The sequence below is a fragment of the Chelonia mydas genome, chromosome 10 (genome assembly GCF_015237465.2).
Source record: "Chelonia mydas isolate rCheMyd1 chromosome 10, rCheMyd1.pri.v2, whole genome shotgun sequence".
In the NCBI taxonomy this organism is placed as follows: Eukaryota; Metazoa; Chordata; order Testudines; family Cheloniidae; genus Chelonia; species Chelonia mydas.
The window spans coordinates 45,312,876-45,328,185 of NC_051250.2; the positions used below are offsets into that span (position 1 = coordinate 45,312,876).

At 47.6% G+C, this 15,310-nt stretch overlaps 1 protein-coding gene across 4 annotated transcripts in view; it reads right to left on the reverse strand.

Moving 5' to 3' along the window:
* The window catches only part of LOC102931403 (mucosa-associated lymphoid tissue lymphoma translocation protein 1), a 60,135-nt gene that overhangs the window by 26,024 nt on the left and 18,801 nt on the right, over positions 1-15,310 (reverse strand). For 3 of the 4 annotated variants that reach the window (XM_007065842.4, XM_043523806.1, XM_043523805.1), the window contains 2 exons: positions 13,049-13,252; positions 86-263 (listed from right to left, as the gene is read on the reverse strand). In XM_007065842.4, coding sequence (XP_007065904.2) covers positions 86-263; positions 13,049-13,252 — 382 coding nt within the window. The remainder of the gene's footprint in view (positions 1-85; positions 264-13,048; positions 13,253-15,310) is intronic. The other variant, XM_043523807.1, reaches the window with a different exon arrangement.

Below are 15,310 nucleotides of genomic sequence, written 5' to 3' on the forward strand. Positions count from 1 at the left end.
TTTCCCTGTCTCCCCTCTGGGTCGTGAAAGCAACTACTGCTAACCCCACTGTCCCTGGGAGGTGGGGGAAAGGAACAGAACCTACCATTTCCTGCAGGTGTCCAGCAGGATGAGGTTGAGGGCTGTCTGCCTCTGCTGCATCTTCTGGAGGATCCTCTGCACGCTGATGCAGTTCTCGGGGGCGTAGGGCTGTGGGGCGTCAATGGGGACCATGTAGTTTCTCCCAGAATGTTCATATCCATGCCCAGCATAGTAGAATATGGCTGCAAACCATGGACAAGAGAGGGAGAGTTATGGGAAGAGGCCAGGCTTTGCGCCGAGAGGCATGGAAAACACAGGGTGCTGTTTGTTACCAGGGCAACTGCTCCAATGTCCAGCACGCCTCCCTTCCCCCACCATATAGCAGATGTGTTACACCACAGCCCGTTCCCCTCCTCATGGGATCCTGTATCATCTCAGAGCGGGTGTGTAACATCCCAGCCCACCTCCTCCTCCCGGGCACTATGACACCTCAGAGCAGGTGTGTTACACCACAGCCCACCCCCTGGTCCTGGGCGCTACAAAACCTGAGAGCAGGTGTGTGGCACCACATCCCACCTCCTCCTCCCAGGCGCTGCGACACCTTAGAATGGGTATGTGGCAACACAACTCACCCCCCTCCTCACAGGTTCTGTGAGGCCTCAAAGCAGGTATGATGTTCCCCCCATTCATGGTGGGGACACCTCACTATGCAGGCAATAACCTGGCTGTCATTTGATTGTCGGTCTAACCTAATCTGCTCCCCCACCATCACCCGGCCCGTGGTCCTAAGTCCTACAACTCTGAGAGAAGCCCTTTCTAGTATCAGCCTAAACCTGTCCTCCTCACAGCCTCTGCTGACATATAGAATCATAGAATTAAGGGACCATTATGATCATCTAGTCTGACCTTCTGCACAACGCAGGCCACAGAATCTCACCCACCCACTCCTGTAACAACCCCTAACTTATGTCTGAGCTATTGAAGTCCTCAAATTGTGGTTTAAAGACTTCAAGATGCAGAGAATCCTCCAGCAAGTGACCCGTGCCACACGCTGCAGAAGGAGGCGAAAAACCCCCAGGGCCTCTGCCAATCTACCCTGGGGCAAAATTCCTTCCTGACCCCAAATATGGCGATCAGCTAAACCCTAAGCATGTGGGCAAGACTCACCAGCCAGACACCCAGGAAAGAATTCTCTGTAGTACTCAGATCCCACCCCATCTAACATCCCATCACAGGCCATTGGGCATATCTACCGCTAGTAGTCGAAGATCAATTAATTGCCAAAATTAGACCTTCATCATGGCTCCTCCTGACTGGACAAATCCATCCATGGATTTCAGCTCCCTACTGGGGACCTGAGCACCTGAAAGCAGTCACCTCTCATCACTTCATTCCTCAGTTCAGTAGAACTTCTGGAGCTGCAGGGGTGGGGCTGGAGTAGCCACACCTGGGAATCAGGGAGCTGTAACCAGTTCATGCATGGCGCCCTCCTCAACTCTTGTGCTGAGTGGATCTTGGTGGAGGAGAGAAACTAGCACATCAGCTCTTCTAACCTTTGCCTTTAAGCGAGGGTCACTGTATCATGCAGCAAATTGGAACTAAATTAATTTTGCATCCTTAATGTTTCTTTAATACAGCTCTGTGTATCTGATAATAGTCAGCACTGCCAATAGTTATGGTTGCCCAACACTTCCCATTATAAGAACCTGTTTTCAGTTGCTTATAACTTTGCCAATAACTGGGCTAAAATATTCCATGCCAAGTGTTTGCTTCAAGCTGAATATTTCTGGGAAGATTCAGCTAAAATGGTTCAGCTGTTTCTGAGAATGAGGCTGCAGAAAAATACATTGTTTTCCCCACATTAAAAAAAATGATTACAACCATTTCATTGAGGAGTTCTAGCAGCTCTGTGCTTTGGAGCAGGGCCTTGACATTTGGCACATGGTCACCTTGGTGTTAGGGAGGTGCTGTTTGCTGCCCTCATGAGAATCTACCCACATTTGTTTAGTTTAAGTGTCTGAAAAATCAGTTTGCACGTACCAAAGATTCGTATCTTTCTGCCTGGAAGATAGATTCGTAGATTCCAAGGCCAGAAGAGACTGTTGTGATCACCTAGTCTGCCCTCCCACATAGCACAGGCCAGAGAACTTCCCCAAGTAATCCTAGCGCATACTCCAGCCCGTCACAGCGTCTACATGCCAACCAGATGGCAAATGCCCCTTCCTCACAGAGCGACTGAGACGGTGCCATGCCGGGGCTGAGCTGGACTTTCCCTACAATTGCTCCTCCCAGCTTGTGGGGAGGGGGGGGAGGGGGTGGGTGGTGTGACAGAAGGCACTACAACTGAGAGCAGAGAGACCACTTCCTATCCTCTCAATGCTCTGCCTGCTGGCCCCCAGGCAGCAGGGAGGAGGAGGAAGTCCTCTGACTTAAACACAAGAGGAGTGAGGTCAGGGGGAGGTGAGGAGGGGGAACAGTTGCAGCATTGGAGGGAGGGCAGAAACAAGCTGGGGAAAGAGGAGGGTTAGAAGCTGGAGCTGGAGGGTGGGGAGGGAGCAGTGGGGATGGTGGAATAGGGCCAGAAAGGGAGAGGAAGAGGCTGGAGATGCAGGGGCAGAAGGGTCTGTAACCATGCAGGGTTGCCAACAATTTTGTATTATAAGGGTCGGCCCTTATTTAAATAAAAACATTGCCTGGCCTGTACTAAATTGGTTTGGGATGCCTTTTATCCCACATTTCCACCAGGGGTGTAATGCTGCCAGAGTGGTCTGGAGCATTGTTCTGGCACCTGAACCCCTGATAGAGTGGGGCTCGAGCACGTCTCTTTGCAAAGTGCTGCCAGTTGGCCACTTCACCTGGCACATGGGATTGCAATGCCACTCAGATTTGGCCCAGCTCCCCCTCCAGCTCTAGGCCCTGCTGAAAGTTGCACACCCCCCCACCCCCATTGAAATCTGAACTGGTGCCCCTACCGGTTGCAGCGAAGCCTCCTCTAGGTGTACCTTCCAAGTCCACACCCATTCTTGCAGTCCCTACCCCGGCAGCGCATGGCACTGCAGCAGGTGGAAACCAGCAACTGCAGCTGCTGACTCAGTTTGCGCCCCATACAGAATGTGAACAGGACCCACAATGGCTGCCCAGCCCAGTATCTGAGGCCCTGAGTTCTCTGCAGCGCCAGAGCTAGAGAGAGAGATCCCCTAGGACGGACAAGGGAGGAGAAGAACTCACCCCTAAGGTTCAAGTTAAGACTGGGAACAGCTGAGGTCTGTCCTGTATTTCTGAAATACAGCAACTCCTAGCTTAACGTTGCAGTTATGTTCCTGAAAAATGCGACTTTAAGGGAAATGATGTTAAGCGAATCCAATTTCCCCATAAGAACTACGGTAAATAGAGGGGGTTAGGTTTTTATACACACACACACACACACACACACACACACAGAGTATAAGTTTTAAACAAACAATTTAATACTGTACACAGCAATGATGATTGTGAAGCTTGATTGAGGTGGTGGAGTCAGAGGGTGGGATATTTCCCAGGGAATGCCTTACTGCTAAATGATGAACTAGCACTCAGCTGAGCCCTCAAGGGTTAACACATTGTTGTAAATGTAGCCTCACACTCTACAAGGCAGCACAAATGGAGGGAGGGGAGACAGCATGGCAGAGAGAGACAGAGACACACACTGTGTGTGTGTGAGAGAGAGAGAGAGACGCATTGCCCCTTTAAGTACGCTGACTGCACTCTAAGTACATTGCCTTTTTAAGTAGATCAGCAAGTTGAGACAGCAGCTGCTGCCAGCAAGCTCTCTCCATCCTGAGCCCTGTCGTGTCCCCCCGCTTTATGGAGATGGGGTAAGCGGGGGGCAGGAGCAGTGGGAGCGGGACACCTTGACATTAGCCCCTTCTTCTCCCCCCCGCGCACAGCAAGCAGGCGGCTCCCTGGAGCAGCTCCAAGGCAGAGGGCAGGAGCAGCACAAGGCAGTGCGGGGAGGGACAGCTGAACTGCCGGCAACTGATAGCCTGCTGGGTGGCTGCTGCACAGGGAACTTAGGGGAGCTGATGTGGGGGCTGCCGGTCCACCTTGGTTCCAAGCGCCCACCACTGGCTCCAATGGGCTGCTCTTCCTGCAAGCAGTGGACAAAGCAGGTGGCAGCCAAACAATGTTATAAGGGAGCATTGCGCAACTTTAAACAAGCATGTTCCCTAATTGATCAGCAAGTAACAATGTTAACCAGGACGACTTTAAGTGAGGAGTTACTGTACAATGTTGTCAACCGTATTAACCACTATAGAACACTGCACTAACTGGAACTGAACCCGTTAGTCCTGAGTCTCAGCATATAGCTGTGAAGCCCACCAGCAAAACATGTCTTCACCCCTCTCCAGTGGCTGCTCCACAGAAAAGATAAAAGCCTTCTACTGCTCCCAGTTACTCCATTAGCTCTAGTGAAGGAGAACTGTGCTTTGGATCTCAAGATCCTAACCCTGCTGATGACCCAGTGAGAGGGTCAGCATCGTTCCACAGGCTGGAATTTTTGTTTTCAATTTTTATGTTTTTAAAAAACGTAGACAATTATATAAAAAACTGTGTTAAAAGAACATTATTAAAGTTTGGCAAGTCAAACACTCAAAAGCTAGGAAATGCCAGAATTAAGCTTGCCTGTGTAACTTTAATTCACCTCCCCTGTGCATATGCATGATGGTATAGTCTATAATTACACACTCACATACAATTTTTTCCTTAGGACCCCTGCACCATTTTTCCTCATTCCCACTGCCACTGTTGTCTATAGGACCCTGCCTCAGTTGTTGCTGAAGTTGAAAGGTGCGTAGTGAATGAGGCAGGGGACTGCAGAAAGGATGAGCTCGTAGTTAGGGCAGTTGAATGCTGCCCTGGAGAATTGGATTCTATTGCCACCTGTCCCCACAGAATTCCTACCTGGTGCCAGGCAAGTCACTTAAACCACAATTTTCACAGGTGGCCTCTGTGTGTTTCTCATTTTCTGGGTACCCAACTTGAGACACTGGTGGTTTGATTTGTAGAGGTATCGAACACTCACAACTGTAACTGAAGTCAATGTGAGTTGTGCAATGATTATGTGAAGTGATATGCTTCATAAGGCTGTAGGCTTCTCAAATTCGGCACCCAAAATTAGTTGACAATTTTTTCCTTTAATTTCTGTGCTTCAGTTCCTCATGTATAAAATGGGGATAATACCAGTCCCTCACTTCACAGGAGTGTCATGAAGATAAATGCATTATGTTTGTAAGGAATTCAGAGACCATGAGAGCACCACAGGATAGCCCATGAGGAAACGAATAATTCTGTATGCAGTACTTGTGGCACCTTAGAGACTAACCAATTTATTTGAGCATTATTTAGTCTCTAAGGTGCCACAAGTCCTCCTTTTCTTTTTGCGAATACAGACTAACACGGCTGCTACTCTGAAATCTGTATGCAGTGCAAGCTTTGGATTGGGTGCAGTAAATAAGGAAGGGGCCCACAAACTGAATATGAGGTTAAACAGAGATATTGAATTATCCATTCAGTAAGCACCATCCATCCTGTGCACTGAATGAGGCAGGGGTGCTGTGGAAAACATAGTACATGATCATGTAATTAAAGACTGTACCACAATGCATATGTACAAGGGGTGAATTAAATTTTCACAGGCAACCTGGACTCTGGCACTTCCTAACTTCTGAGTGCTTGCTTTTGCAACCTTAACATTAATGTGTTTTAATATAATACATAAATATAAACTACATTAAAATAATGGTATTAAAGTTGCAAAATCAGCCTTATGCCAGATTTATGTTGCCCATGCAGCTGTAATTCAGCCCCCTTGTGTGCATGCATTATGTGAGGCAGATATGCCTGCCTATAAAAATTGAACCCCAAAATTGTGAGTTTAGAAAGAAAATACCTTTTTACTCTACCCAAGTTAAAGATTAACCTTTCGCCCAGATTTTGTGTGGCAAACAAATGCTGTTCAAAGATGAGCTGCTGAGTACCAAAATATAAAGGGGAAGCTACAAGCATCTGTTCGTAAAACAGGAACTGCCCCTCTCTGGCCACGGCTGAGTATATGTGTGCGTGGTGCATTCCTGTATTATCACTTACAACATTTTGCTATCTTTGTATTTCTGAAATTATCTTTGAGTTGGGACTTTTTTTTACGAGGGCTGAGACAACGCCTATGGACTGGGCAATGACCTCAAACATCTCAAAATACCTACAAACCTGCTGATTGACTGACTGATGGTAGATTTTTGGTCTGTGGATTTTCCAAGCCCAGAGTTACTGGAATGGGGAGTTTCAGAGTAACAGCCGTGTTAGTCTGTATTCGCAAAAAGAAAAGGAGTCCTTGTGGCACCTTAGAGACTAACCAATTTATTTGAGCATAAGCTTTCGTGAGCTACAGCTCACTTCATCGGATGCATACTGTGGAAAATACAGAAGATGTTTTTATACACACAAATCATGAAAAAATGGGTGTTTATCACTACAAAAGGTTTTCTCTCCCCCCACCCCACTCTCCTGCTGGTAATAGCTTATGTAAAGTGATCACTCTCCTTACAATGTGTATGATAATCAAGGTGGGCCATTTCCAGCACAAATCCAGGTTTTCTCCCCCCCCCCGCCCCCCCCCCCACAAACCCACTCTCCTGTTGGTAATAGCTTATCTAAAGTGATCACTCTCCTTACAGATGTGTATGATAATCAAGGTGGGCCATTTCCAGCACAAATCCAGGGTTTAAACAGGAACGCCTGAGGGGGGGAGGGTTAGGAAAACAAGGGGAAATAGGCTTGAATAGAGACTGGGAGTGGCTAAGTCATTATGCAAGGTAACCTAAGTTAACTGTATCCAACTTGCAAATGAATTCCAATTCAGCAGTCTCTCGCTGGAGTCTGGATTTGAAGTTTTTCTGTTGTAATATCGCAACTTTCATGTCTGTAGTCGCATGACCAGAGAGATTGAAGTGTTCTCCGACTGGTTTATGAATGTTATAATTCTTGACATCTGATTTGTGTCCATTTATTCTTTTACGTAGAGACTGTCCAGTTTGACCAATGTACATGGCAGAGGGGCATTGCTGGCACATGATGGCATATATCACATTGGTAGATGTGCAAGTGAACAAGCCTCTGATAGTGTGGCTGATGTTATTAGGCCCTGTGATGGTGTCCACTGAATAGATATGTGGGCACAGTTGGCAACAGGCTTTGTTGCAAGGATAGGTTCCTGGGTTAGTGGTTCTGTTGTGTGGTATGTGGTTGCTGGTGAGTATTCGCTTCAGGTTGGGGGGCTGTCTGTAGGCAAGGACTGGCCTGTCTCCCAAGATTTGTGAGAGTGTTGGGTCATCCTTCAGGATAGGTTGTAGATCCTTGATAATGCGTTGGAGGGGTTTTAGTTGGGGGCTGAAGGTGACGGCTAGTGGCGTTCTGTTATTTTCTTTGTTAGGCCTGTCCTGTAGTAGGTGACTTCTGGGAACTCTTCTGGCTCTATCAATCTGTTTCTTCACTTCCGCAGGTGGGTATTGTAGTTGTAAGAATGCTTGATAGAGATCTTGTAGGTGTTTGTCTCTGTCTGAGGGGTTGGAGCAAATGCGGTTGTATCGCAGAGCTTGGCTGTAGACAATGGATCGTGTGGTGTGGTCAGGGTGAAAGCTGGAGGCATGTAGGTAGGAATAGCAGTCAGTAGGTTTCCGGTATAGGGTGGTGTTTATGTGACCATCATTTATTAGCATTGTAGTATCCAGGAAGTGGATCTCTTGTGTGGACTGGACCAGGCTGAGGTTGATGGTGGGATGGAAATTGTTGAAATCATGGTGGAATTCCTCAAGAGCTTCTTTTCCATGGGTCCAGACGATGAAGATGTCATCAATATAGCGCAAGTAGAGTAGGGGCGTTAGGGGACGAGAGCTGAGGAAGCGTTGTTCTAAGTCAGCCATAAAAATGTTGGCACACTGTGGGGCCATGCAGGTACCCATAGCAGTGCCGCTGATTTGAAGGTATACATTGTCCCCAAATGTAAAATAGTTATGGGTAAGGACAAAGTCACAAAGTTCAGCCACCAGGTTAGCCGTGACATTATCGGGGATAGTGTTCTTGACTGCTTGTAGTCCATCTTTGTGTGGAATGTCAGTGTAGAGGTCTTCTGGATTTGTGCTGGAAATGGCCCACCTTGATTATCATACACATTGTAAGGAGAGTGATCACTTTACATAAGCTATTACCAACAGGAGAGTGGGGTGGGGGGAGAGAAAACCTTCTGTAGTAATAAACACCCATTTTTTCATGATTTGTGTGTATAAAAACATCTTCTGTATTTTCCACAGTATGCATCCGATGAAGTGAGCTGTAGCTCACGAAAGCTTATGCTCAAATAAATTGGTTAGTCTCTAAGGTGCCACAAGTACTCCTTTTCTTTTTGGAATGGGGAGATTCCTCATTTGCAGCAAGGGGACCTAATCAGACCCCATTGAGTGATTCCAGTCACCACAGAAGAGGAGGTCCCATTCTGATTCTCCAAGAAGTTTCTGAGAGGAGTTTCAAGGGGGAGGAACCAGCCAGGCCACCATCTTCAAAAATTGAATGAAAAGAAGAAGCCCTGATGATGCTGCTGGCTTGCTTCTGGCTTCTGTTGGATGCTGGCTGCTGGCCTCTGGCTAGGCAACGGGACCACACATGACTAAGAAACCTGTGCTTTCTCCACCCCTCCATGGATATGAGTCCAGCAACATGCAACAGCTAAGATTTGACAACTACAAGCAAATGACCTCTAACCAGCCAACAAGTCTGCTGACATTAAACACTGGAGCCAATAAGACCACCGGCTGATCTTTTCAAACACGCACTGGCTTCCTAAAGCTGATTGAAACCACAAGTCATGAAACCATTCTGCATAAGTATCAATCTTCTGGGTTTAGTTTTATTTCACATTTGCTGTAGCGGGATGCCTCTACCTCAGCATTTTTGCACTTGTTTTTAAGCTCCAGCAGATGGTTAGTAGTGAGCGTTGTGTATGGCTAGAACCCTTAGAATCTATTTGAGAATGGAGCCTATAGAATAGTTCCTCAGATACCTAACAGCCCTAGGTTAAACAACCTTGCTGCCTAAAAGATCACACATCCATAAATTTCAGGGGTTAGGAGTTGTATATTTAATCCTGAGAAATCATGTTATTTTCACCTAAATTTGTCATTTGAACATTATATGAAACTAGCTGAGTCATCTTGAATTGTATTGGAATATTTCATTTTAACCTTATGTTGTATGTGGGGAGAATGGATAGCCAATAATTTGGGCAGGCAACCTTAATTGGCATCAGAATTGCAGTGATTTTACCCTCCTTGTATTAGCTATTCGGCTGGAACCTAAATACAGTAACACCTCGCTTAATGTTGTAGTTATGTTCCGGAAAAATGCGACTTTAAGAGAAATTATGTTAAGCAAATCCAATTTCCCCATAAGAATTAATGTAAATAGGGGGGGTTAGGTTCCAGGGACATTTTTTTCACCAGACAAAAGACTATTATATATATATATATATATGGACAGTATAAGTTTTAAACAATTAAATACTGTACACAGCAATGATGATTGTGAAGCTTGGTTGAGGTGGTGGAGTCAGAGGGTGGAAGAGGGTAGGATATTTCCCAGGGAATGCCTTACTGCTGAATGATGAACTAGCACTCAGCTGAGCCCTCAAGGGTTAACACATTGTTGTAAATGTAGCCTCACGCTCTACAAGGCAGCACAAATGGAAGGAGGGGAGACAGGATGGCAGACAGAAACACACGCCCTGTGTGTGGGAGAGAGATGCACATTGCCCCTTTAAGTACGCTGACTGCACTCTAAGTATATTGCCTTTTTAAGTAGATCAGGAAGTTGAGACAGCTGCTGCTACCAGCAAGCTCCCTCCCTACTGAGTCCTGTTGTGTTCCCCCCCACCCACACACACTCTATGGAGATGTGGTAAGTAGGATGCAGGAGAAGGGGAGAGGGGGGACACCCTGACATTAGCACCCCTCTTCCCCCCACCTCCACACAGCAAGTAGGAGGCTCTCGAGAGCAGCTCTAAGGCAGAGGGCAAGAGCAGCACATGGCAGTGCGGGGAGGGACAGCTGAACTGCCGGCAGGTGGTAGCCTGCTGGGTGGCTGCCGCACAGGGAACTTAGGGGAGCGGGGAGCTGATGGGGGGCTGCTGGTCCACTCTGGTTCCAAGCCCCCACCACTAGCTCCAGCAGGCTGCTCTTTCTGCAAGCAGTGGACAAAGCAGGTGGCTGCCAAATGACATTATAAGAGAGCACTGCGCAACTTTAAACGAGCATGTTCCCTAATTGATCAGCAACGTAACAACGTTAACTGGGACGACTTTAAGTGAGGAGTTCCTGTATATTGATTGGCATTGAGACTGATAATGCCCTGTTACTTTGGAGCTGATAGTTAAACCAGACTGTGGCCTCTCCAAATTATGACACAGAGTTTATAAGTAATTGTGTAATACACAATTGACCAGATGTCCTGATTTTATAGGGACAGTCCCAGTTTGGGGGTCTTTTTCTTATATAGGCTCCTATGTGTATTTCACATGGTTTAAGCAACCTGATAATTAGATTCATTTGATATGAGTTAACTCACATTCTTGTAATTTGATTGGTTTGTATGTATTTTATGCTATTGCTAAGTTATTTAGTTTAGTTAAGAAAACACATAAAACTGGGATGTTGGGTTTGGATGTTTCCTTCACCGATAACACGGTAAGATTTTTTGGCTCCCGAGGACCACGTTATATCGGGATAGAGGTGTATGTGGCCCAACTTTATTTACTGCACACCCTGCAAATCCTACACTGAATATGGAATGATAAGCTGCTTCATGGGCCTTTCTCTGGTGCTCATCACCACAGTGACAGCCCCACAAACATAAATAAATTTATCTTCACTGCCCTTACCTGAGATAACAGAGCATGAATTTACATATGTGGAACTGAGGCATAGATGGGTTAAAGCCAAAATTGTCAAAAGTGCCCACTAATTTTGGGTTCCCAAACGGAGACACCGAAGGACTGCATTTCTGAGGTCTGAGCATTTCTGTAGCACTTTACAGCTTGAAAGAGCAGCTCCAGTTGACTTCAATTGCAGCACTTCTGCAAACCAAAAGCCAGGTGTCTCAAGGTGGCACCCAGAAAAGGAGGAACTGACAGTTAGTGTCCAGCTGTGAAAACCGTGGTTTAAATGAGTTCCTTGCACCACTCAGGAGCTCTGTGGCAGAGCTGGCAATAGATCCCAGTTCTTCTGGGTAGCAGTTACACCTTAGCTACATTCACTACACACCTTCCAACTTCTGCAACCAATGAGGCAGGGATCCTACAGTCAACAGCCTCCTTCACTACACTGCCCTGATTCATTCCCAGAGCAGCTCCAGCCTGCTCTGAATGAGGCAGGAGGCCTGTTGAAAAAACTAGTCTGTGATAATATATTCAAAAACTGTATCATCATGCATGCACACAACGGGGCTGAGTCCATAGATTCCAAGGCCAGAAGGGACCACTGTGATTATCTTGTCTGACCTCCTGTACAGCACAACACACACCCCTTCTATTATCAGCAGCATTTGCTCCCTCAACTTTCCACACTGCACCACAGAGCTGATGACTTGAGCTAAGGGGCTACCTCCATCACCAAGCCGCAGACGGCTGTTCTACTATGTGCACCAGCCACTGGTGGAGGAAGCATAACACATTGAAACAGTGGGTTAAATATGCACGCTTAGCCCTGTTTTGCTGACAGTATAGCCAAGTGCAAAAATGGGGCTAAGAGTTGCGGTGACCATAGGAGAACTGGTTCTGTTCCCAGCTCATGTAACTTCTCAATGGCATAGGTTTGTGAAGGGCAGTGATGAAGTGGGGGATTTTTTTTAATGGTTTGCATGTGTGCTGCATGTTTAATGAGGTGGCGGGAGAGGGTGTTTGTTGTTCCAGAGGACCAGGTGTACCTCGCCTTGCAGCCTGGATCCCAGACAACAGCCTGGACACAGTGGTATATAGCAACTGGTGACCCAGAGACCCACCCCAGCTTGGAAGCCAGCTGGTTCTGGCCAGTGGGAGGACAAAGGGCAGAGGAGAGAGGGCCCCAGTGATCTGTTTGTCTAGGAAAGAAGACAAAGGACGGAGAAGAAGCTGTTGGGGAGGTGATGTAGGATAGCTGACTGAAAGGAGGTTGCTTCTGGACTGGGGACAAAGAGCAGCCTGAGCCCACCTGGACTGGGATAGACTCAGTTGGACGATGCTGGAACTTTCTAGGCTCAACAGCCCTGAGAACTTCCTGTGCTGTGTTCAGATGTTCAATAAACTCTTCAGTTTTACGCTGGCTGAGAGTCACTGCAGTCTAGAGATCAGGGTTGCATTGCTCCCTCTGGGTGTGGCGGCCCCAGGGGTCAAGAGCAAGTGGACTCCCTGATGGGACTCACAGAGAGAGACAGGCGTGCTGAAGGCTCAGAGAGGTGCAGCTCCAGGAGGTGGTGGAGCCCAGGGCTTAACCCCCCTGAGAGTGAGAGTGACCCCTGACAAGGGCTGTCACACTGAAGGGGATGCCTCCCAGGGACCGTACAGAGTTGAGAGAGCACGGGGCCTGTGAGTGCGTGACAAGGGCACAGTGATTAACACCAATCTGTAGAAGAATTGTGATTTCTTGGTCTCCTGCTTCCCTGCCCAATGCATCTTCCCCTGGGCTGAACGGTATTTTGATGGGAGAAAGTCCTGCTGCAAACCATAGAGGATCTAGAGCTTTAAAAACCAAACCAAAACCCCCCGCCAAAAAAACAAAAAGCACCCAACAATCAGAACAATTTGATAAAGAAAATGTAAGGCAACCTTAACACAGGGCTCACTGCCACACCCCCTGAAATACTAATGACCACTGCTAACTGCTCTCTGGTTTGCTGCCCGGGGTGGCTGTCTGCTTGGCCTGTATTCTGGTGAAGGTGGCTTTGGAGAGCTTCTCAGGTTGCAACTTACCATAGACTCCTTTCCCCAGGAGTTGCAGGAACTGATTGACAGCTATCAGCATCTCTGTCTTGTTCAGGTCCAGGAGGGAGACCACCCGGAATCCCAGTCGCTTTAGGAGAAGGCTGAGTTCAAACACATCAGTGATGGGAGCCATCAGGTGCGGATGATTCCAATAATGGTTGTTGCCCACCAAAAGAGCGACCTTGTCTGTTGCTGGCAGAAATATCAAGTGACAAGCAAAGATGTAAGTGTCTAAGCAAGGAGCAAGGTCCTTGATTGATCTACCAGCATCCAAAGCTCCTGGAATGGGTTCTCCTGGTTACTCAAGGTTATACATAAATTGCAGGACTCCTCAAGGCTGTTTGATCAGGAAGCAGCCCAGGAAGGGGGGCGGGGGAGGCAGAGGTCTGATTGCTCATTGCTGGGGACACGTTCTGCCCCGCACCAGTCAGGGTTGAACAGGGGCAGTCCCACTACATGAGGAGGGTAGGATTTGGTACATTGAACTCTCCACATGGCCCGGAACTCTCCTCCCTGCAAGGCAGCACATAGTGTGGAACAAGGCCACAGAAGCCACAGAAAGGCGAGGGCACAAAGGCCACAGACTGGGCTCTACCGGAGAAAGACTCCTACACCCTGCCCCATGCATCTACCCCAGGGCCTGACCCACCTAGTTTGGCTGGCCATTGTGCTCTGGATTTGCCCCACAGGGGCATTAAAAACCATTATTAACCTGTTCTGTAACTGTTGTTCTTTGAGATGTGTGGCATGTGTCCATTCCACTTCAGGTATGTGCGCGCCCAGTGCAGCAGAGTCAGAGATTTTTCCCTTAGCAATAGCTGTCAGGGCAGTGCATGTGCCCTCAACCTCCTTGTCCTGGTGTGGGTGGAGCCACCCTGGACCTTCCTCAGTTCCTTCTTACCAGACAGACTCCAACAGAGAGGGTGAGGAGAGTGGGTCATGGAATGGACGTGGACAGCAGTTACAGAAGAACAGCAATTACAGAACAAGTTAATAACCGTTTTTTCCTTCTTTGAGTGATTGTCCCTGTCCATTCCACTTCAGTTCAACCTGCAGGTGGGTTTCAGAGTCGACCTGAACAATGACTGAAGATCTACACATCCTGGCATTGTCTCTGGAATGCTGAGATACAGCACAGTGAGTAGTTCCGGTATGTACCAATGACCAAGTTGCAGCTCTACAAATGTCTGCTCTAGGTACTTGGTCCAAAAAAGCTGCGGAAGCTGCTTGACATTTTGCAGAGCGCTGCCACACTGCATGGAGAGGGCACCTTGGCAAGGTTATAGTGCAGGCATATGCAGGATAAAATCCTCTGTGTCGAGCCTGGAAGGCCTTTCTTCCTTGCCATGACGACACAAACAGGTGGGATGATGATCTAAAAGGCCTAGTTCTGTCCAAGTAAAAAGCTAACACCCTTCTAACACCCAAGCTATGGAGCTTCTCCTCATCCTTATGAGGACAGGGCTTAGGAAAGAAAGTCAGTAAGCATATGCCTTGAGTGAGGTGGAATTCTGATGCTACTTAGTCAGGAAATTCAAGTGTGGATATACATATTACTTGTCCCTATAAAAAACTGTGTAAGGAGGGTCAGTTGCCAATGCTTGTAACTCCAGCAGCTTTCTCACGGAGGTAATAGCTACCAAAAATGCTGCTTTCTTAGAAAGATCCAGTAAAGAGGACATAGCCGTTGGTTCAAAGGGTGGACCCACCAACCTTGTTAGCACCAGATCTAGGTCCCACGGATGGGTGGGATCCATGACATGGGGATATAACCTGTCTAGACACTTTAAGAATCTGACTGACACAGGATTAGAAAACACTGGGTGGTCTGCAGTTGGTAGGTAGAAAACGGAGACTGCTGCCCGGTGAACTCCAGATGGAACTAGTCAATAGGTCTTGTTGTTTCAAGTGGAACAAACAGTCTAAACCATGTTGGCTAGAAGAGGCTCGTTTCCACTTGAACAAGTGAGTGTACCTCGTAGATGGCTTCCTGCTGCTCAGGAGAACGTTTTGCACGTTCCACAAACACTCCACCTCCTGTGGCATTAACCACAGAGCATCCAGGCTGTAACTTGGAGAGTGGCTGGGCTGGGATGTAGCAGGTGACCTGGGTCCTGAGAGATCAGGTTGGGATCTGTGGGGAGTCTCACCACTGTGCCCTTTTTTGTTCAGGGTTTGAAGTCCCTGCAAATCTGGCAGTGGCCTTGAATATGACCCTCACTGAGGCACTTCAGGTAGGTGGAACGTGGG